A 24,061-nucleotide genomic window follows, 5' to 3' on the forward strand; every position below is an offset into this window, starting at 1 on the left:
ACCGAGAATGACAACTAACCGAGCCTACACGGTGCCGTTCCCTGACGTCAAACAGAGTAAGAAAGGAAGAAAAAAGAGTGTGACGTCGAGCGTTAACGGAAAGAACCCGTTCCACTTGTGAAATGAAACCCACTATCTCTCTCTTCACGCGCATCGCAAAGTAGGTGGAAACCCACCTTTGTCTCCTTCCTCTTTCTCCCCTATATATTACCCTTCACCCTCTCTCTCCCTTCCTATACCCGACCCCCTCTCTCTTTTCTTCCCATTTTGCCCCTTCCTCCTTTCCTTGTTTCCGAGGAGGGCCAACCACATATGCTAAACAAGGAAACTAAATTCTAACCTCCTTCAGATCTACACCACCCTTCTCTTTTTTTTCCAGTTTCATAAATTCTACACCATGGGCACGGAGGTTCTACGGCCACAAGATTGTTTCACCCACCGCATCGCTGTTCCACCGGCGGGGTTTTCCCGGAGAAGAACCTCTGGGACACACAACAACAATTACTTCAGGGGCACGCGGAAGCCGGTTACCCGACCCGAACAGAGAAAACGGGTTGTGGAGAAAAGGCCCAGCTTCGATGATTCGAGGTTTTCGAGGTTGGAGATGGAGAAGGTCACCATTCTCCGGAGGGGGGAGTCGCTCGATTCGAAGCTGAAAACCGGGGCTTTGAAGAAGGAAGGTGACAATTTGGTCGTCGTTGGTACCCAGAGGCTCGGACCTGACCCGGATATGGTTCAGAAGCAGATCCGGATCGTGGATTTCAGGTCCGGACGCCAGGTTTACGCCGGATCGGCGTTCTCGGTGTCGCCATCGCCGACCGCGCTGCCCTTGCCGTCGTTTTCGAAGAAGCAGCCGGCGGTTGCGGTTGCCGACTCCGCGACCCGTGATCTCAGGCGTCTTCTTCGGCTTGAATGAGCCGATTCGCGTCCATTTCTGGGTTTCGGGTCCCAATTTTAACCTACCTTGGCTTCCTTTCTTCGTTCTGTTCATTAATCTAGAATCTTCTGCTTCTCCGTTACGCTCCCTCTGATTTTGGAGTCCTGACCTGACCGTGATTTTTTTAAACGGGAGGGCGGATCTGGAATTGGGGAAAGTTTGGGGGCCAAAGTGTTAATAAAAGAAGTTTGGATTAGTTTATGACATCTTGTAAGATTGTAAGATCTTGTGGTTGTTGTGGTGGAGGTTGGTTGTTAAGGGCAAGTTTAGGTTGTAATTTCAGATTAGAATGGAGAAAATAAATAAACTAAAAGTAAAAAAAAAAAAGAAGAAGAAAGAAGGGAGGGAGATGGGGTGTTTGATTTGTAAAATTTCCGGAAGTGTATTATGGGGTTGTTAATTATGTGGGCTAAAAAGGGATTCTGCTTGTAGGTCTGTGTACCCACCCTTTTGTAATGTAAAGTGAAAAAATTAAAATAGGGAAATTTGGCCAGATTCAGATTATCTTTGACGTTGTTTCGTTTTTCTTACTAGTTTTGTTTACTTTGTTTCATTTTGAAATAATCCGAGAAAAAAAGTCTCCGTGAACAGAAAGAAAGAATTATCATGAATTAAATTAGAAAAACAAACTAGCTTATTATATACATAATAATATTGAAACAGTATAGGTTGCATGATACTGAATTATTTTCCCGGTGCATATTTTTTATCATGGAATGGTTGGCCTTGGTCAAGTCCCCACCATCTCACCAACGTTTGGTAGAGAAGATTGGGTTATGTTTTGTACATTTCCAACTGCGAAATATTAGTTAACATTCTCTAAAATAATTTTGATGAGATAAAAAAATACTCGGCCATAAAATCATGGTCTATAATTTTCTGTCTTTTGTTTTGAGGAGAGACGAAAATCCTCCATAATTTGGTGTGGTGTTTGGTGAAGAGTTGTGTCATTGTATGTTCAAATGTCAGCAGCTGTTGTATTTTTCTATTCTTATTGCTTCTGGCAGAAACCCAGGTTGCCTAAGCCTAAAGGCATTCTCTCTTTCTGCAGTTCAATTCAAAGACAGAACAAAATATTCAATTCCAGAAAATAAAAAGACAGCAAAATATAAAAATAAAAGAACAAATTTATTCCTTTCAAAAGAATTTAAAATCACTTAAAAACTACCCGTGGACAAGGAGAATCATGATACACTTTTCTCAAACTAAAATTTTTTGTCAGCTTTAACTTTTTTTTTCTCTCTTTATTTTAGTGTTGTGTCTTCTTTAATTATGACTGTTCCGTGTGAACGAAATTCTCAATTGATTCGGTGACTGTTTTTCTAAATTGATTTGGAAAAGAATTTGATTATGTAAAATAGTTTTGAATTGAAATAAATTTAGAAAATAAATAAATAAACTTTGTGGCGCTTTCTACTGTGGACCCATAGGTTAAATGGTTCACAGATGAACCACATTATATACTTAACGTGGAATTTGAATCATTTCTGATACAGAATGAATAATCTGATAAGTTTAACTTAATCTCAAAATTAATGTAAGGAGTGAGGGTTTGTTGCTCATTTATATGTTTTAATGTGAAATTATATTAATTGGAATTTGAATTATTTTTAATTAATTGACAAAAACAACCCAATGACGATCACAATGAATTCAAGCAGCTCCGCTGGATTTTTTTAAATTGTTTTTTTTTCTTCTTTTTATTAGAGTGACATGAATGCAAATGGGTTTCTAATTTGTTAAGTTTAGAGCATCTCTTTTTCTTTCAAGAGTTTTTTTGGTGAAGAAACTAAAATATGTATTTTTTTTTTAAGAAATTATAACCAACGGCTTCTTAATAATAAAAAATAATGTTTATTTTACACATAATTAAATAAAAATATAATTTTTTTAAGTAAAATTATATGTAAATATCACATCTTCGAAATAAAAAATAATGTTAAAAACATAAAAAGAATAACTTAAAAAATTCACTTATAAAATTTGGATCGAAATTTCCATCATATCGGAGATAAGTATTCCATTGTTTTTTTGGTCAGGAAATTGGTTCTGAAACATTGAAGGTATGGTTGTGCAACCAAAGGGAAAAGGTTTAAAATTTGGATTTTTTTTGTCTTTATTCCTTCTTCCTTGTACAATGTTTATAATTCTCACAAGTCACAACCGTAGATCCAGAGTTAAGAAGCAGACAATGCGCATTTCTTTTTAATTCTTCTTCTGCGTTGGGATTAGGTAACTGAGAAGGAGAGGACATGGTTGGAAAGAAGGGAGGTTTAGTAGTCACTTTTTATGTTATAGTTTGTATCTGTTTATCTTTCTTTTTATGCTTGTTGTGCCTTTTGATTTTTATTAATATTTTCTTTTGCCTATATAAAAAAAACAAGACCTGACAAAAACGTATCATAATGAACATATTCCCCAAAATAACATTAAGTAACGATGAGTGTTTCTATTTTTTATAATACTTAATAAAATTAACTGGAACAATTAATTGAAAGCTGAAAAAGAGATGGTAGCTAAAAGTTAAAAAAACTATTATATGGAATAATAAGTGTTTGGTTATATTATTTATTAAAGTAACTAAAAAATATAAAACTACAAAAACAAAAAGAATAATAAAAATTTACTTTAAATAGATAAGATTAAAAAGAAAATGTAATAAATATTTAAGGACAAAAATAAATAAATAAAAAAGTTAAAAATTAATATTTTAAAAAATAATACTTTAAATAGCATCTAAAAAAATATTAAAAATTATTAAAATGATTTATTTACTAAACAATCAAACAAATTTTTTAATTAATAAAAAAATTTAAAAATTAATTCAAATATCTTGTAAAATATACCCTTACTAACCTACTAATATCCATGGCCGAGAAAGGTTATAGTGTGTAGTGGTGTACAAATATTTTGGAATGTTGAAAATGACATTGGATTATCCTGCAAGAACTGAAGCAAATTATACATGCTACGTTCAAGAAGCATGAAAAGAAATGAGTATTGTATTTAATGTATTTTGTAGGACCCCCTACAAATAAATGAAGTTGGGTAAATGAATCTCAGATTCACAACCACCCAAGTAAAATACTAGAGTTTTTTGTTTAACCCCCCCTACCTATTCTTGTGTGGAAGATATTTTAGCCCAGTTCTCTGGAAGCCCATGAATTTCACAAGCCTGGTCCACACGACTATGGTACAATATAGTCTGTTGTTAGGTGCACCAGCATATTGCTTGTGCACCCTGCAATAAAATAAAATCCCAAAAATACCCTTAGGTGTTTTCTTCTTCCTTTTAAGTTACTTTTTTACGGTAGCACGCCCATTCTTTGTGTTCTCGGTTTCTTCTGATTTTTTCATTGTGGTGAGAGGTTCATTGTGCTGCTTTGGTCAAGGTGTAAGTTTTACGTAGGTATGACAGTGGTGGTTGTGATGATAGTTGGTTTGATTGCTAATAGAGGTACATCGGTATTATTTTTTTTTTCTGTGTAAAATACAGATTAAAGAATCCATAATAAACTTTTTCATAATTCAATGAAAAGTGCAGGAAACAAATTTTATATGGGGGAATGAATTTTTTCATAATGCAATGAAAAGTGTAAGAAGCAATAGTGTGGAAGTGTATGAACTTTTACCTCACATACATATAGGATACATGAGTATAAATGGTATATATGATAATTAAAGTTAAAAAAAAAAACAAATGAGAGTGTACTAAGAAAAAAAAGAGAAAGTGGACATAACAAAAGCCTGATTTGGTTGACTAACGTTTACGTGAATTGCACCTTTTACCAAGCCCATCTACACGTTATCCCCAATTTATTTTTTTCACTAGTATAGTTCAATGTTTTATTTTGATGGGTAAAATAATAATATTTGATTTTATTGAATATCATATTTATAAATTTAAATATTTAATCCTATTTTTTAAGTATTATTTATCTAATTAAATTACGTAATTTTTTAAAAAATAATTATATCAAGTTAAGTTTTTATTTATATATTTAATTCCTCTCACTATTATTGTTTAAATTAATTAATTCAAATTTAAATCCTAAATTAATTTTAAATTTTGAATCTTAATACATCATATAAATATATATTTTAAATAATTAACTTTTAAGCTTCTTAAAATTTTACTGTATCTCCATTTATTTATTTTTAAAATTTGACATAATAAGTCAAATAGATAAAAAAAAAATAATGTATGTTGATCTAACTATTTTTTTTATTTTCTTCTTTAATCTATTGTATTTTATTTTTTTAAAGACACATGATTTATTTTTATTTAATAATAACACTAAGACTAAAATATACTTTTCACCCTCATCATTTTTTTTCATTTAAATTTAGTCAAATTTAAAATTTTTCACTTTAGTCCTTGTTAGACTCATTTAATTCTTTCGCAAGTTCATCACATTAACTTTATTAACTTGATGACATGTGGCAATCTGTATGAAATTTCACATATCCACCACTTTAACTGAAATTAATATCATTTGGGTAAAAAACTAATGAAAGACTCAATTTGATTTAACATATACACTTACTACAGTGAAACTTTTTAATTTTAGAAAATTAATCTGAAATAAAAAATAAGATGAGAAATCAAAAATATATTTTAGCCTATTAATAATAAGCAGATTATTATTATTATTATTATTATTATTATTATTATTATTATTATTATTATTATTATTTAGTTTTAATTCATACAAATAACTTGCAAGTTATTAGTAAAGACTATAGAGGTGATAAAACAGGTTACTGACGTGGGTGGCAGGTTTTAGCAAACCAAACAAAAAAAAATTCAAATTCAATTCATATTTTTAAAATGAGGCCAAAACTTGATAAATTTCTATTCTTTTGGATTTCTTGCGAATTAAACCTAAATCAAATTATGATCTAATCAAACTTAAAAAAAAAGCTTTAGTTAAATTCAAGCTCAAAATTTAAATCTAAGCTCTAGTCTAAAAATTGGGCTGATATTTCCAAAAGCACTCTTGGGACTTCATAACTTGTGTGTAAATTTTGCAGGGTAGGTACTCAACGGGACATAATGGGCTAATTGTGTTCTGAGACTTAAAAAGATACGAAATTTGATTAGGTTCCTCAGGCACTCCTTATAATAAAGTTGATTTATGATCTTACATATGTCAAATACGAAAAAAAATTTGGATGGAATAATTCAGTAAAGAAATTCATTTTTTAAGAAATTTAAAATGATTCATGATGAAATAACTTATTTTGATAAAATATTTGAAAGGAGATTTAATTTTTAATATTTTTATAAATCATTTTGATTGATTAAAATAGTGAGATTTCAAATTTTTTTAAAAAATATAGAATTTGAAATTCTTTTTTTAGAGATGTTCATTTTAACTCATTTTCTTACTCGCGATTCTTTTGTCGCTCAACATTCGCAATTATGAGTGACCAAAGTTTTTACGGCCGACATTGACATAAGTTGTTTTTCACTGATATTGGCCGAGGTTTTTTCGGTTTAAATTTTTTTGTATGATGTTAACCAAAGTTATTTTTTACCGATGTCGACTAAGAATTTTTTTAGATGATGTTGGTTAGGGTTATTTTCTTACTGACGTCAGTCATGAGAATTTTTTGCTAACGTTGGCCAATGATTTTTTTTGCAGTTGTCAACCAGGTTTTTTAGTTGATGTTGATCAATATTTTTTTGGCTGACGTTGGCTAGATTTTTTCTACCGACATCGGTCATGACTAACTTTTGAGTAGCCACCTACTAGGGTTTTTCAGTCAACATCAACTAAGTTTTTCCTATAACATCCCAATTTTTCGTAAATAAATTTAAAAAGCTTTTTAGTAAAAAAATAAATAAATAAATAAATATAGAGCAAATAATAGGCTGAGTACCCTAGGTATAAATAGTTATGTTAAGTCAGCTGCCTCCTTTTTGGTCTCATTTTCGTTTTTCCCCTTCTCCTCTCAAAACCCTTTCTTTTTCCCGCAGCCCACCAAACCAGTCTCAGAAAAACGACGATCTCGAACCCGTTCACCGTTGGATCGTCGTGAAATTTGAGTATCATGTTCGCAACAGAATTCCGAGCATTCTCACCGTTGGGAATTTTGATATCATGTCTGAACTGAGAGAAACACCCTTCGCATTGTAGCCTTTTTCTTTCCCGCAGAAACCCAGAGCTGTCTTGGTAAAACTACGATCCCGGTTTCGTTAACCGTTGGATTATTGTGAAATTTGGATATGTTGTTCGAAATTCAATTCCGCACGCTTCCACCGTTGGGATTTGCGAGATAATATTCGTGGAAGGAGAAAAAGGAATCGCATGAAGACAGTATAAGTGGAGGTTTCAATCTCTTCTCCGTCTCTCTGACGTTTGGGAATTCTATCGGAGCAGTCGGAGGAATAACTGAAAGAATTTCAGGGAACCGCTAAAGATGTTGCTATCCCTGGCTGAAGACACGCGAGTCCGCTCAGAGGTAAGGGATGAGTTATTCACAGTTGGGGATTAGTGAGAACATGTGTAGGGATCCTTAGAGGATTAAATTGAGGTTTTATTTTGAGATGTTTATTAAATTGCAATTTTTCCTTTATGATTATAAATAAAATATTGATGTCCTAATGAAAATTGCTTGATAAATTGTGTTCTTGATATTTGTATATTTCGACCTATGATTTTGATATAATTGTGTAATATTAGTTAAGGGGTTTTAGTCCTAATGTTGTGATAGTGTTTTATATAAATTGTTATATTGAGGATATGAAATGATGATTCAAATTGTGAGTATGTGATGAATTGTAGAAGAATATGTTGCTTCGAGATTATAATATTGTTATTGAGATTGAGTATAAGTGTAAAGTTGAACATGTGTTAATTTGTGAGATACATGTAAACATGTGATGGTGGATTGTCACACTATGAGAAGTGAAATTGTGAATGAGTTCTAGTTGTGGATAAGTGTGTAGTTAACACTTGATGTGAAATTACTTGTGTTGTAAGCTATGAATTGTACAATAACCCGACCAGTGTTATCTTGAGAAAAGCGTTGATGCGCAGTGTTAAAGAGAAAATGTAGGTTTCCTATTTAGGAGCCAATGTTAAATCATAGTGCGATTGTGTTGAACGTGTTTAAAACACGAGTGTAAGGTCGTGGGTATTGTATAATTCATGAGCAGTGTCTGCATGCAAAAATTATTTTAGGGGTTGGACCTGAATCAGGAGGGAGAGGCCCTGACGGACTCTTCGGAGTGTAGGCCTTGGGGGTCACCGGGTTTGAGTGCTCCTTTAAGCCTATGCTGATCTCATATGGTTGGAGCATTCTCGCAAAACATCGTGACCCTGACTGGTCTCCCTATGATCTTACTTAGTGAGAGTGACCTGACAAACCCATTGTGTGGTGTGTCTTGTTATGTACTCCTAAGCGCCCCAGTGTGGTTTTTCACTGACATGGTACCACATTGCATATAGGCTTGAGTCTTAGCATAACTGTCGCATACGCTTGCTAATTGTTTATTATGAAATTGATGTGTTATTATGTCTTGATCGGAGTGTGTGATTTCTGTGTATAGTGATTGATGATTGAAAGGTGTAATTGATGGATGAAAAGTGTGATTGATGAATGACAAAGTGATGAAATAATGTGAGATATGCTAAGTAAATTGTATTTGGCTACTATATGTTGTGTTGTTTCTCTCTAGTAGTTAGCAATGTGATAACTCACTCCCGATTTGTTGTTTGTGTTTGGATCCTGTGATGATCTTGAACTTTGTGTTCGGGGGAGCAGATGAATAGGTGGATGACTATGAAGAACCTCATGCTAGAGGACACGAGAACACAACGCTCTGATAGAATGTGACATTAGGATATAGGTTCTATATTAATTGTATGAAGACCTTGTTGAGTCGAGAATACTTTATTATTTATTTGGACAAGTTTGAATATGATGTAGAAGAAAATGAATGTGAGCCTTTTTCCCCTTTGAAAGACTTGTTTAAAAAAAAATATTTTAAAAATACTTTTAATTAATATTTGAATTTTTTTTATTCCTTATTAGTATATATGTGAGGGGTAGAGGGTGTCACATTTCCAGCCAACATCATCCAAAGCTATTTTGTAGCCAATATCGGTTAGGGTTATTTTTCAGTCGATGTTAGCTAGGATGTATTGGCTGATGTCAACTAGATTTTCTTAACCGACATCGGTTAAGATTTTTTTATCGACATCGACTAGGGTTTTCTGGCTAACATCAGCCAGATTTATTTCTTAACCATATTAACTAGGTTTTTTGGTTGATGCTGGTTAGGATTTTTTTTGCTAACATCAGCTAGGTATTTTTTACCGACATCGGGTATGACTATTTTTAGTTGACATCGACTAAGTTCTTACCGTTGACATCAACTAGAGTTTTTTTGGTCAACATCAGTTAGAGCTATTTTTTAACCAACATCAGCCAAGGCTATTTTATAGTCGATGTTGGGTAGGATTTTTGGTCTGACATTGGTTAGGACTATTTTTTAGCCAACTTCGACTAGGGATTTTTTGGTCAACGTTGACCAATGATGTTTTTCAACTGACATTGGGTAGGTTCTATTGGTCGGCATCGACCAAGCTATTTTTTAGCCGATATTTAGTAGATTTTTTTGTCATAATTTTTTAGGCCGGCCAAACAAACCCTAGCCGATGTTGGTAAAAAAACCTAACCAACATCGGTTGAAAAATAGACTCAACCAACGTTAGTCGAAAAATAGCTCCAGCTGATGTCAGCTGACAAATATTTCCGGCACACTTTGACAAAAAAATCTTATTTGATGTCGATCGAAAAATAACCTTAGTTGGTGTCAGTTTAAAAACATTACTGGTTGTGGTTAGGCAAAACAACTCTAGTTAAAATTATCAATATTTTATATTTTTAAATTATTAAAAAATATTTTTTAATTAATATTTCAAAATTAGCTTGTGTTTGTTTTCTATAAAGTTTAGTATTAAAATTTCATCTATTTAGAATATAAAATTGAAATTTTGCATATGGAGGAAATTGAATTGCCCTATCCAAACAAAAAATTTAAAATTGAAGAAATTTGTATTGATTTATCCAAACAAAGCATTTAAAAAATAAAGAAAATTAAAATCAAAGCAATTCAAATTCTAGACATTTCAAATTCCCTGAATTTTTTAAATTCCTAATCCAAACAGAAGCTAATTATATACTCATGCACTATATTTGTTGGAAGTCAATGTGGGAAATCCGTAGTCAATTCTCATCAAGTGGCACAAGTGGTTTGAATCGTAAATATCAGTATCTCCTGTTGCCAAGACCAAAATAAACTCAACTATTGCTTGAAATTAATTTAATATTTAAATTACTTGCAATATGATGCAAGATGTTGTTAAAAGTAATTGGATATTTACATACAGAATTATCCACCCTGAACTGAATTATTTGTACAGTTTGGTGCAGTTATCATACCCTGAACTGAATTATTTATATGAAGCATCGAGCAAGGACAAGGTACAAAAATGAGTGGAAAGGGAAATAATGCAATAGTATTATACATGTATGGGATTTGGAAACCTCATCGATTTGAGGCTCAATCAAGGGCACCAAGAAATGTCAAACTCCATTGCATGGCCATACCACTTTGACTTTATAGCTAACTGAAAATACATTGTTTATCCAAATATACCATATCACTTCTATCAATCAATTTCTTATGGCACAAATATTTTGGGAGGTGGGGTTGATTCCCTTACACCTGTTGCAGAACATGGTGGTGTTATTTTCACAACTTTCCTCTTTAGTTTCCTGCACTGTCTAATGGCATTTTTCTGAGCAGATGCATTTACTTTCATAATGTCCACTTTCACTATATGGTGATCAGAAGTTCCTTTAGATGAAATGACTGAGTAGGACCCTGGTACATATTTGTAGTGTGAGTTTGGGGAAGCCAAAATGTAATCCACTCTTGTGCCATACTTGCATGTCCCCTGCACATCTATTTCAGCACTCAAATTAAACTTTGAAGCATGAACAATCATAATAATAAATAAGTTTAGTAAGCAAAGAAGCAATTGAGTAAGTAAAAATGTAAAATAAAAATACTTTGGCCTTTGGCAATGATTGCAATGGGCTCGCATTCTCCTGCATAATCCTTTGCATCAACATAGCCTTTTGATTTCACGAAGTTCATCACTTCTGACCTTGGCCTAGGCTTTCCAAGTTTCTCATAATACTACAATATAAACAAATTCTCTAAGATGGGTGTGAAAAAGAAACTCATTTTAATGTATTAGTTGTGTGAACTAAGAACATACCTTAAAAATGTCTGTCCATCTCTCTGATGAGTAATCTGCTCCATATAGAGAATTTAGACCTCCTGCCAAGATATGAGGAGGGTCATTGGAGCGAATTATTGCATGTACTTGCTTCATTCTCCAATTCTCATCTAAGTGGTCAAGTTGAGTAGAGTGAAAATTTATTTCTCCTGCCCAGGGCACATCAACTGTAGCCTTCAAAACATTCCTGCATCACACAAACAATTGGCAGTGCAACTTAGCCGTCGTTACAAATAGTAATAAACTAACTACTTTCATGATTCTTTTGTTGTCGTCCTAGGTATCTCCAATCGAGAGTCAAAGACTAATATTTCAAGGCATGAATATTGATTTGAGGGGCTGACCTGCCCCCGAAAGATGAAAATAATAACTAACTACTTTCATGATGAAAACTGAAAAGTGGCAATTATTATTTCAATGAAAATGTGGGAGGAATAAAGCACCTGAAATCATCATCATCAGCAATCTTCTGAACTCTCCACTTCTTAATTGGCCATTTGGACAAGATGGCATTTCCATATTCTGGAGCCCAACTTTCAGCAAACACATATTTCATCCCCAAGGCAGCTGCCAAATCAGAAAGAGGCTTCATGTTCTTCTCTTCCTCTGCCTTCACATCCTGCAGGGCCAGCACATCAGCATCAATCTCTCTCAGGACTTCCAGGATGCTTCTGCTGCATGTGAATCTCTCAGTGCCCTCACAGTAATTCATAATGAAAGGAAAGCACACAGGAGACCTTGCTGGAACTTGATGCCTGCCAGAAACATTTCCCATAATTGTATCTGATGTGCCCTCTTTGCTCTCTATTGAAGCAAGCAATCTACTATTTGCCAATGAAATCTCATTGTCAGGGAGATTGATAGAAACCTTCAAATTCGAACGTGGCAGAATCTCGGAGTCAGAAAGACTCTGAGCCTTGTCCAGAGAGGCATGCAATGGAGATTGCTTTAATATACTCTTAGGAAAATCACCCTTTGCAAGAAGACTCTTCTTGTTAGATCCATTCTCATGATTGGAGACAACCCATTCATTAAATTCTGAAACAGCAGGTGCAAGTGAAAACATTGCTACATTGAATGTAGCAATCCTAATAGCCCTTCCAGATTGAGACTCAACTAAGAGGCCATTTGGGTCACTTGTAGATTTGTTTTTACACAATTCTGCTTTATGGTGACCCTTAAAGTTCAATTTTCTAAACCTTTTGATAACAACTTTAGACCTGGGGCGCTTCCATAGTAGCCACAATATCCTTGAATAAAGGTGCCGGAGTTTTCTTCTAATGACACCAAACATCTTACCAGGGAAACAATCTAACAAACTGGTTATTGGGAAGAAAAATAAAAATTCAATGTTTCTGATTTCATAAAATGTTCATTCTTTCTTTCAGCACCTTAATTTGTGGCACATCATACAAACGAGCCAATATATGGAATAAGTGGAGACAAAATTAGGTCCTAACTACTCCATGGAGGGAGGTAGATAGAGTCAGAAGAGTTGACAATGGCGCTATGTTGTTGAGCTTCTTTTCCAACAGAAGAAAACAAGGCCAACTGCTACCAACAAGAGCAGATAAGTTAACTAACATCCTGTTTTTATATTAATTAATAATAGCAAAAACATTACAAAAAATTTGCATAGATTAACTAATGGTTTTTTTAAGTAGGGTCAGCCAATGCCCAGTGGAGTAGAAGCCTCCATATACATCCCGTGATTTGCGGACATTTTTTACGGCATAGCATCCATTGGGTATGCTGATGCAGATTTATACTTTTCTTATATAATATGTGAGTTGAAATCTTAGCTTTCTCGGATGTACTATAGAAAGCTATAATTTAATTGCAAGTATTGTTATTTATGTCCAGAACATAAAAAAAATTAATTATACATTCCTCTTAACCTGGTCAGAGAGCTGTTATTAATAAATATTATATCTGTCTTATAATTTTTTAAACAACATAAACTTTATCACCGAGTATATGAATCATCTGGCATAGGATTGTTCCAGCTTAACCAATGATCTTGACTTTGAGCTTTTGATATGCAGCTACCTTAACTGCTCAGAAAAAGAGTTTGTTGTTTATAATAATCCTATCAAACTTGAGTAGAATTGCTTCCCAGAGAAAATATTTGTGCTCTTTAAAAAAAAAAAACCTAAACTTATCATAATAATCTCTTGATAAAATTTGTATATGCAGTATGCAATTGTCATTTGGATTGAGCTATTCTAACCCTCAAAAGGATAGTTGGAAAACAGAGATTTTTTTAGAGTCCTTTTCACTAAACCAAAAGTCAATAACGTAGGTAGCGAGAGAGACAGACAAGATCTGAAGACCACACCAATGTAAAATCATCATGCAGTTGTTTCAATAGGTAAACTCTTATGATACACTTTACAATTTATATGAAGAATAATTTTACCCTTAGTGTTAGTAAACTACATTACTAATAAACAATGATAGGAGCTTTACTAGTAATAGTATTAAATATTTGAATTAGACTAAACAGAGTTTTATAGAGAGTAGTCTTGGCACTCTCAATGAAAGAGTAATCTCACACCTGACCCGTGTTTTTTTTATCTCTCTCTTTAATTTCAAATTTAAATTCTCTTTTGATCGAATTATTTATATGCCTCTTTCTAATTTTAAATATATGTACTCTTTTAGTTGATATCTTCTAAGTTCTTCTTTTTTTTATAAAAAAAAATCCCATGCAACATATTAAATACTAACCACTAATAATTTTTGCACACTATTATTAGACAACAAAGACCCTACCTTTGAAGTGAACAATTGAGTCACAAGAAATAGATTGAATTGTGACCAATGGATAAATGCTAAGCTGAAAATTTTAAACCCTTCTCAGTTAAGTATAAAACTTGGCGCTCAAAAGATTTTTCAGAAATTTTTAGTTAAAAGATTGATACTAACAATGGTTAGTTAGCTAGTTAGTTAGACATTAGCTAGTTAGTTAGAAGATCAAGTAGATATTGATGATATTAAATCAGCGAGGCCTTTAATCTATTGCAATAAGCATGACTAACAATAGATGTAAGATTGTATAATATCGCTCGAGCGTAGGTAGTTCGTAATTGATCAAAAAATTTATATGGGAATCTTCTAAGGAAGATTCTAATCAGGTTATGAAACTTAGAAAGTTAAAGTAAGTTTCCTGAATCAATTTTCTGTCTGACTTAACTGTCAATATTTTTAGCAAGCTAAATGAAACAAATACGGAGTGAATGATTATTAATCAAAGTACTTGATAGTTGCTACAAAGATCCACAAATAATGAGATTCTTAAATAGTTATCTAAAATGGCTTGATGTACATCAGTAATGTATCAAACTTGATAATCTCATATAGTTAATGATTGAATGATGTAGAAAATAAGTTTCATGCATATATACGACTGAGTATGTAGAGAGAGAAGAGAATTAGAGCACTGCACAAAGGTTTAATCCTGGTTTTACTAACAATTCTTATATTACTTCCACTCTCCACACACAAGTGAGATTGTCCCTGAAGGTGACGATGGCGCTGTTCACGCCCCCGTTCATCCTAAGGGTGCAGGTTCTTGAATCAGAAGTTGAGTACACAACACATTGCTCTTGGACACATCAACTCTTGATATGTATCTCATCACTATGCTGCCCATATGTAAATGGCCTCCACTTACTTACTAGCTTAATTGTTGCATGCCTTGCCATGGTTTGTGTATCATAAGCACCTCACAAGATTCTTAATTAGCTTAGAACCCAAGCATACTCCTCCTTTTATCAAAGATAATATATATATTATTGACTAATTTGGAGTACTCTTCATGTATGTGTATGTTTGGATTAAAGTTAGAAATACTGAATGTGTATTCCAACATAAATCAAACAGATAAAAATAAGAGTGAAGACCTTAATTCTTTTGACAAAATTACTTTTGTCTCAAGTTTGTTTCACCTGAAAATCAAACATCCACGTCTGGATTCTATTTTAGTGGATTTTCTTTTGTGTTTGTTTTTCAATTCTTCGTGTAATGATTCTACTTCAGCATTAGTGATATGCAAAGTTGCAAACATTTCGTCAACAAAAGAATACAATTTAAAACTTACATAAAAAAAATACAATTTAAAATTGAGTTAATAAAATTTTGGGAATTATTATGTACAGTCAACAAAAGATTCCTGGAAAACATGCCACATGCTGAATTGTCATTGGCTAGTCAACGGAGGGTATTGGAATAAGATGCTCGATACTTGCATCAAAGGAAATGCCAAAATATTATGGACAAGCAGGACAAGGACGAAACGATCGTATTGCCCTGTACACAAGCAACTAGAGGATGATGAATGCTACAGTCTACAAAAGTTAAACAGATATAGAAAAGTCCTTACTTACCAAAAAAGGATCGAAAATTTAGGTGAAATATATGCAACCATGAAAGCCTTTTATAATCATGTTTTTTTTTTTTATAAAATAAAATTTAGGTGAATTGATCCTAGGAACTCATCATGACCAGTATATGCTTCAAGATTTAATGAGAACTTACAGAAGTATCATTAACAAGATTTTCACATTGACAATGAGAATCAAACCAACATCCTTATCCATTCCTTACCAGCTAGTTCACATTTATTGACTTTTCATAATCATGTTAAATGGACATACAAAAGAAATCGCATGTACTTTTGCAAGGTAGCAGAAATGCTGCATGATCTCAACATTTGAATCCACCGTAAATTGCAATATTCCAATTCACTGGTAAGAATATTAAATACCTCCAAAATAACGTAGAACATACAATTGGAGCAATGAAGGTGCACCTTACGCATACAAACAAAGAAATCACCAATATTACATTCCTTAGCAAAAAGGCCGTGTCCTAAAAGAAAAATTCAAGAGGATCACAAAATATATATGGCCAATCTAGTGCACGTGTACATATCTTTATCCTTGTAAACAAAGACTATTTCCAAGATTAAACTTGTTAGTTGTGATCTCTTGATTTGAACATTTGAGAATTAAATTTCAAAGTTCAGACTTCTTTAGAAGCATTAAATTTTATGTTCTTCTCTTTCTCTCCCTTCATTCATCTTCTTCTACCTTTAAGCTTTTATTCATTACTTTCTATGGTAGTGAACTTCTTTTAGACTCATCTTCTACTTGAAGTGGTGTCTTCATTCATCTTTTTCCTTCTCCATTTAGCACATGATGTAGCTCCTATGAAACTTGTTTGCCTTGAATCTTTTTCATCAATGGATTCATTTGCTTCTTGTGATTTGATTGGAGCGGAATGGAGAAGGAGAGCAACCTTAATACCTTATCATTGTGTCAAAGCTAGCTCTCACAAGACACAAAATATGTACCGCCACTAGTTACTATATTTTAAAAAATCTAAGAATTTTAGTACAGTTCTTTTTTTTTTCAATAATTGAATGAGTTTAATTGAGGGCGAGCCCTGGTGCAGCGGTAAAGTTGTGTCTTGGTGACTTGTTGGTCATGGGTTCGAATCCAGAAACAGTCTCTTTGCGTATGCAAGGGTAAGACTGCGTACAATATCCCTCCCTCATACCTTCGCATAGCGAAGAGCCTCTGGACAATGGGGTACGCTAGTTTAATTGAATGAGTTTAATTAGGCACACTAAGAGAGATTCTCAAAATGTAATATCAGAATCCTTACATTTTCAAGGATATTATAGAATTTCTCAATATACAAAAGGTCTAAATATCATGAAGTAAAAAAAAAATTTAAAATCTCAAGCTATCAGGTGAAGGCACGTAAATAGTTTTATATTATAGCTTCAACATCATCACACAAGATCCTTTTAAACTAGAAACATGGATAATACAAAAGCTCACCTACCTTATGCTTGAAATTCAAATTTTTTATTACAGGAATAAGGATGACAAGGATCAAACTCTAAAGTACTTGATACTCTGTTACCGTGACATGAATCATTAATTTCAAAAGTTTAAGTTTTTAGTAAAGACGTGAGTGATTTCATGTTACATTTTTAATACTATAGACTTGTAGTGAGCTCAAGCGCAAAATAACAATTTGTTGCCAAGATGTGCATTTTCATGAAAGGATGTTAATTTACAGGTGCAGCTTCTTGTGTGATCTCCATCTCACAAGCATCTTTCTTCTACAAGGGTGTGGATACTCTCATGTGAGATTTTCATATTATCTTATCGAATAAATTCTGTACCTATTTCTCTATTTTCATATGCATTGAATAGGAGGGCTATTATCAAAATCTATATTAGTCTATGTGAAAATTAAGAAAGACAATTTTTTCATATGATACGATTATGTGAAAATCTTGTGTGAGAGGATATTCATTCCCCTCCTACGAAGAAACTAATGGAAGTGGCAACCACAAGGGTAATGAAGAGAATGAAAACAATGAAATGGATACGGCTACAGAAAGAAATCTCAACCTAACTACTGCTGTAGTGATCCAATGGTTTAAACTTTGATCTCAGTGGAGTTGCAACCGTCGTGGGTTACAATCATGGCCTAATGCAGTTGCAATCAAAACATTGCAGTCACGTCACACAAAGCAACTCATCTTTTTTTTATAGATTACAAAGCAATCTTGTTTGAACCAAATAAGATCAATAATAGTAAGACAATGCAACTCATGTTTAATGTTTTTGAAACCTTGCTCCCAATCTTGTACTATTTCAAAATGGCTCTTCAACTACATTTTTCCCATAAGGTATTTCAGTTTTACTCTAAGAAAGCAGTTTGCAAACACGAGATAGAATTTAAGACTTCCGACAAGCAACCAATGTTGTCTATAAATTAAATATAATAAACCAGTCCAAAATATTGTCAAATTTCAAAATGTTATGGCTTTTTCCAGCTTAATGATATTTTGTAATTTTCATTAGAAACAGAGAGTTTCATTCTAACAAGTTTTAGAATTTTATTTAGGAATCGACGCATTGTGTATACCTTGCAGCTCGTACATTCTATCATAATTTAATTTCAGTAAAGAATATCTGTAGATATGATGTTTACTTTGCTTTATTTTTTAAGATTATTCATCTACTCCATCTTGCTTTTTAATTCTGAATGAGCAAGTTGTGGCCTTCTCATTATGGGACCAAAATCTCCATTTTGATGTTCATGTTAAGCAAATGTTAGTCAGATTTTTGTTCTGAGCCAAAAAAATTATATATTACTAATGAGGATGAAAAAGTAAAGAGCTGAGCATTATATTTAAACGAGAAAGACAGGCGTAGCTTCATGAGAGAATAAGAGAAGTTCAAGCAAAACCAGAACATCAGAAGAAAAAGAAAGAAAGCTGCAACAGAAAAATCAAACTTGGCATTGAAAGCAACTTAATGTATCTTAAACTCGAGATGCATAATTCTGAATGCATTATTCTTTGCAAGAGTGTCCCAACAGACATTATTCAAAACACTCATTTCATTCAAGTAAATAAATTATGTACGGGCAAAACGAACAAAAATACGCCTCTGGATGGGGCTCCTGCAAGAAGGACAGTCTTGCATTCCTTGTTTCTCATGGAGCTCATTGCATGTTGTGCAAACTACCTGATGAGCACATGGGAGGAATACAACAGACATCTCCGCAGAAAGGCACATGACACATTCTCTTTCCCGTTTTACACCCCCTATCAAAGAGCAGTCATTTAAATTTGAAACCAGTTCTGAGATAAAAGTGGCCTGCGATTCTCTCAGAGCCGTGCCTTTCATGTCCATACAGCTGCTGGCATAGTTTCCATCAATTCCCCTTCTCAGTGCAGCAATTTTGGAAGAGTCGGTCTTCTGCCTCAGTTGCACAATTTCCTTTTCAAGTTTCTGGATGCCATTTCTGTACCTGTGCAGATTCTCCTCTGCTTTTAGTTTGATCATGTCCTCCTTTGATTTTGCTGACTCCTCAATTTGTTCCCTTTCTTTTCTTATAGAACTGGCCTGCAGGAGGAGTTCTTCTTTTGCCTTTGCTGCCTGCTGCCACCTAGCCTGTGATATTTTTCCTTTATGATGAGAACAGACTTCATAACTAAACTCATTTGGCATTTACACATTGAATATGGTGGCACCGGCAGAATCTCAAGTGATGCACGTGTACCAAACTGTACTCTCATGTTTCACTTCTGTAAAACAATATTTACATTTTTGTGGTTCTGGAATCAATACTTTAACTAAAAGACAAGTCTTGCCACCACAAGATGAATAGAACCTTCAAAGTATGAATCAAACAAGATGCACGAGGACAGAATAAAGATGATATATCATCATATGCATTAATTTCTTGGTGAGGGAAGGCATTTCAATTCTTGACCTTTTAGAAGGTAAGAAGGATATGACCTTGTTAGCTAACACCATGGAAAGGGGAAAACATTTTGATTCATTTAATACAGGCACTACCCACTCATTCTAATGGTAACAATGTCAATGGTTAAACCATGCATAGAGATGAATAACAAATAAAATGTCAATGCGTGTCAATTCAAATTTATTTCATTTATTTCTGAGCATAAAATGAGAGTTGGGAAATTTTGAAATTTCAGATAATTACTCCCTAACTAAAGTTCTTACTTTTTAGGGACAAGGCTTTTATATTGAACAACTGGGAGCAAATTACAACCTGAGCCATATATGTTAGCATAGATATCAGGTGAACCATTACAAAATAAAAAGCACGTTGAAAAGCAGTTAGAATAAGCTTGAAATAGTATACCTCAACTTGCTGCTGTTGCACTTTAGCTTGCTCTAATTCTTGCTGCAACTGAGCCAATTTGTGTTTTTCAGTCATTAGCTCTTCCTGAAACAAGGATTTCTGCTTCTCCCATGATTGAAACTTCATTTGGGTCTTCTTTTCCCTCCTTGAGACCTCTTGATAGCTTGTGGCTGATTCTGCCGCTCGTAACTTAGCAGCCTCCATCTCTTTCCTCAGTGCAGCATTTTCCACCTCAAATTTCCGGACATCAGCATTGGTTCGTTCTACCTGTGCACTTGCTTTAGACAAGGCATTTTCCATCTCAGAAATCTTCTTCATAGTGTTTTCCTCTAGAGATTGTTTTTCTTTTTTAAGACGTTCAACTTCATCTTTCTCTTGTCTCAATGTCTTAAGCTCAGCCTTATCCTTACACAGCCGACGAGCTGCCTGCATAACCTTCTGATTTGCCCACTCTGTCCATTCTTGAAGCTGATTTTGCAGCTCCTGAACCCTTGGAACTAGCTTCAAAATCATCTCATCCTTTCTATCTTGGGGTATCCACTTCCCCAGGGACCTGTCATGCAGTATCCCCATACAACTACTATTAGGTGGCTTATTATTGCAGCAGACAGGTGTTGTAGGAGACTTACTATTTGAAGACAAAGAAAGAGAAAGATTAGTATCTGTAGCTGATAATACGTTTGAGCTACCAACTGCAGGTATATTTCCATCGTGCACTGAAGATAAAGTGTTGGTTGACCGAGAAACAGTAACAGTAGAATCCAGACTAAATGCAGTGGGGGTTGATGGTCCATCATTAGATGAAAAATCAGCATTTAAATTGTCTTGTGTCACATCAACTCCCATTGCCTTACTTATGTTTATGGATGCACTCTTTAAGTTTATGGTAGTAGGCTCAGATACAGATTTAAGTTTTTTATCCAAGATTAATCCATTTAAACCATTCAGTCTTCCTCCTCTTGAAGACCCTTTAGACCCATATGTTCGATAGCCTTTTTCCATGTGGAATGACTTTTGTCGAAGAATGTAGTCTCTCTTAGTGCTACTGGAATGGACCTTTCTAATATTTCCACACTTTTCTTCCACCAAAGGAGATTGAGATGTCCCAGAAGTACTAGATGATTTATCAATAGAATCACGTCCAGAATTTGCAGCCTCTTTCTCCGATGGTCCAACAAGAATTTGAGAATTCTTTGACTTGTCCAAACCAGTATTTCCTTCCACAGAGGATTTCTTAGGTTGAGAACCTGAGGAGACTGATTTACAAGGACTTGGAAGACTCAATTCAGGACCTTTTGTTTCTAATTTTGACTGTGATTCAGTCTGAACAGAAGAACAGCCATCAGCAATGCCATCACTACCTAAACTGCTTGAAGGGTCACCATCCATTGCACAAGCAAGTGACACGTTCATGTCACAAATTAGCAAACGCCACATTGCATCCCCGGTACTGAACAATGGCCTAACCTCTCGAAGAACACAGACCAATTCAGCCAAAATATACTTCTCTAGTTGCACTAAATCTTCAAAATAATGCTCTCGTGAAGGATTAATCTCTTGGCCATTTCTAAGAAATGCTAAACCATTGTCAACTACATTAGACACAGCATCTTTACATCCATAACAAATGCCAGACCTTAAGATGGCCTTTGTAGCAACGTCTTCAATGTAGCCACACGCAACAATTTTTTTAATTGCACTCTTGAAAATGGTGTCCAAATTGCTCAGAACAAGTTCTTCCAATTGGGCTTCAGTGAGATCACTCCAATCGGCATCATGGAATTCATCTACCTCAAGTTCCTCCTTTGGTTGGCTAATCCTGACATCAGATGAAGCTACAGGACTAGACAATCCAAGGTCAAGCTTCAACGCATCAGAATGATCTTGGCTTACACTGCACATGCCAGAAGCACTAACTTGTCCATGACCTGGGGTTATTTCAAACTTTTCAGCAGAAAACTCATAGCTGAGGCTTTCATGTTGAGGTAAAGGAATAATCTTATTTGGTTCACCTAAAGGTGGATCAGCCCTGAATTTTCTCTTATTCCTACTCCCTTTTTCTTGGACAGAAACTGACGGAGCCATTTGACTGCTACCACTGGCTACCAATGATGCCATTTATCTGCAAACCAGAATTAATATATATATCGTCAAGTTTTATGAATTTATTTAGCATCATTCACAAGCATCCAAAATTTACTGAATCCAAATACAAGTTTCTTTAAAAGGGATAATGTGAAAATTAAAATTGATCGGGGAAATTCGAAATAAACTTTCTAATATTATCGACCAAGGAAAAGGAAAAGAAGAAAAAACTAACTGAATTATAATTCAATGAGTGAATTTAAGAAGAAAATCCATTACCTCTGAATCTCAGTATTGCAGCCTAGAATATGTGAGTTCCTGAAACGTTTAGATTGAGAAAAAACAATCAATCAATCAATAATCGAACAGAAAAAAAATAAGAGAAATAGAAAAAAAACAAAAGCTACCAAGACCCAGTGCTCACAGCATTTAGAAAATACCCAGATGAAAAAGAGAGAAAACTGAAAGTACCGAAATGAATTCAATGACATATCAATACTCTACACACAGTCACGGATCAGAAAAGTGATCAAAGAAAATTATATTTTCAATATTATTGGCAGCCCCTGAATACACAGAAGATCCCCAATAGACGCGGAAGAGAAAAACCAGAGTTATAACAGTATTTAACGATCCAGACGTACCCGATTGAAGCAAATTTGGAACAAATCAAAGGTAAGATTGATCTTAGAACATAGGAGAATTAGAAAGAAAATCCACAGTTTTTTGTTTTATTCTTCCTTTATTTTATTATGCTGAGGCTGCAAGAGCTTTAAGCCTTAAATTAAAAAGACTTTTAAACGTAGAACGTCTCTCTATGGTAATTACTAACTAGGTTAGCACTGTGTGCAATGCAAAGATTTTTTTTTTTTTTTTGGTATGTGTGAATATGTGCAATGCAAAGATGTTAATACAAAAATAGGAATTTTTAAACGCTAAAATTATATTTTCATCCTCTTATTCTATTCAATCAATCAATTTTGGGACGTAGTTGTTAATAAGAAAACATTGACGGCAAAATTGTTAATGTCATCCTATAATATTGAATTTTTAAATTATTAATACAGAATTTAATTAAAAATATTAATTAATAGAAAATTTTCTTTAAATTACATAAGAATTTAATTAAAGATCCAATATTATAATGTCCCCTCAACAATTTAGTGATCTTTTATATGGAGAAATAATTTTTTTATAATTTTAATTTAAATTATTCTTAATTATAGGATTATTGTAAATAAAATATCAATAATATGAATAAATTAATCTATATGTGATAGTCTTTATTGCATAAAAATTAATAAATCTTATTTATTAAATTAAAATACATATATAGATGATACAAATGTTGATGTCATCATTAAATTGATTTAAGGAAAGATTCTTCATAGTTATTGTTATCTTATATTTAGGAAGAAATATAATGTTTTCTTTGACATGAGATTATGATAATAATTAATAAGTTTTTTTTATTATATTTTAATCCTAAATACGTAATGTATTAATGCACTAGTTGAATGATCATTAGATATAATTAAATACTTGTAGAATTAAAGATTAATCAATAAAGAATTTATCGACTCTTGATAATGAGTTTGAACATTAAGATATAATTAAGATCTTGGTCAGTGCAATTAAACGATAGAATAAATGAGTATCTTAGGTCATTCACCAATTAAATATAAGGTTTTGATTAGAGTTTGACAATAATATCATATTTAAAGTTAACCCAAAATTATAAACAACATTACACTAAGAGTGTTACTAGACATTTATCTTGATTATTAAAATAATTATGATTAATTTACTATCATTTTAGTACTAAATTTACGATATTACACATGAACAAGTATTTTAATATTTGTAAAAGAAAATATTTTATTTAATAATTTAATTTAAAAATTTAATCAAATAAATATTTTAATAAAATATTATTATATTTTTTTGCTAGCACCTAAATATAAATAAAGCAAAATAATTTGAATTTGGTGAAAATGTGCTTACCTCAAGT

General features: G+C 33.4%; 2 protein-coding genes and 1 pseudogene across 6 annotated transcripts; 1 reads left to right on the forward strand and 2 right to left on the reverse strand.

The window, feature by feature from the left end:
* Positions 1 to 218: 218 nt before the first annotated feature.
* Positions 219 to 1,441, forward strand: LOC100776606 (uncharacterized; annotated as a pseudogene). Its single transcript, XR_001385194.3, has one exon. The product of XR_001385194.3 is annotated as an uncharacterized protein (transcript).
* Positions 1,442 to 10,268: 8,827 nt separating this feature from the next.
* LOC100776616 (uncharacterized) lies at positions 10,269 to 12,668 on the reverse strand. Its single transcript, XM_003547177.5, has 4 exons — positions 11,703 to 12,668; positions 11,239 to 11,446; positions 11,027 to 11,156; positions 10,269 to 10,919 (listed from the first exon to the last, which is right to left on the reverse strand). Exons 1-4 carry the CDS (start codon positions 12,551 to 12,553, stop codon positions 10,636 to 10,638), a joined length of 1,473 nt encoding a protein of 490 aa, XP_003547225.1. The 5' UTR covers positions 12,554 to 12,668; the 3' UTR covers positions 10,269 to 10,635.
* A 5,895-nt stretch (positions 12,669 to 18,563) lies between these two features.
* LOC100777140 (putative E3 ubiquitin-protein ligase RF298) lies at positions 18,564 to 22,903 on the reverse strand. Of its 4 annotated transcripts, XM_041009972.1 has the most exons (5): positions 22,695 to 22,843; positions 22,330 to 22,368; positions 19,966 to 22,087; positions 19,824 to 19,872; positions 19,184 to 19,378 (listed from the first exon to the last, which is right to left on the reverse strand). In XM_041009972.1, the coding sequence occupies exons 3-5, from the start codon at positions 22,081 to 22,083 to the stop codon at positions 19,335 to 19,337; spliced, it is 2,211 nt and encodes a 736-aa protein (XP_040865906.1). In that variant the 5' UTR covers positions 22,084 to 22,087; positions 22,330 to 22,368; positions 22,695 to 22,843; the 3' UTR covers positions 19,184 to 19,334. The 4 variants fall into 4 exon arrangements, with proteins under 4 accessions (XP_006597553.1, XP_025981510.1, XP_014623637.1 ...); XM_006597490.3 differs by lacking the exon at positions 19,824 to 19,872 and having other exon boundaries at positions 18,564 to 19,244; positions 22,695 to 22,903; XM_026125725.2 differs by lacking the exon at positions 19,824 to 19,872 and having other exon boundaries at positions 18,564 to 19,378; positions 22,695 to 22,842.
* Positions 22,904 to 24,061: the final 1,158 nt, after the last annotated feature.

This window comes from Glycine max, chromosome 15 (genome assembly GCF_000004515.6).
Source record: "Glycine max cultivar Williams 82 chromosome 15, Glycine_max_v4.0, whole genome shotgun sequence".
In the NCBI taxonomy this organism is placed as follows: domain Eukaryota; kingdom Viridiplantae; phylum Streptophyta; class Magnoliopsida; order Fabales; family Fabaceae; genus Glycine; species Glycine max.

Bases quoted from the DNA above. Each gene is read 5' to 3' on its own strand.
- LOC100776616 (XM_003547177.5), bottom strand. From the start codon at position 12,553: ATGTTTGGTGTCATTAGAAGAAAACTCCGGCACCTTTATTCAAGGATA. The intron at 11,447-11,702 runs GTGCTTTATTCC...TGTGTGATGCAG, and splicing joins GCTGATGATGATGATTTCAG to GAATGTTTTGAAGGCTACAG. The intron at 11,157-11,238 runs GTATGTTCTTAG...TTTATATTGTAG, and splicing joins GATGGACAGACATTTTTAAG to TATTATGAGAAACTTGGAAA.
- LOC100777140 (XM_006597490.3), bottom strand. From the start codon at position 22,083: ATGGCATCATTGGTAGCCAGTGGTAGCAGTCAAATGGCTCCGTCAGTT. The intron at 19,245-19,965 runs GTATACTATTTC...AAAATATCACAG, and splicing joins TGCAACAGCAGCAAGTTGAG to GCTAGGTGGCAGCAGGCAGC.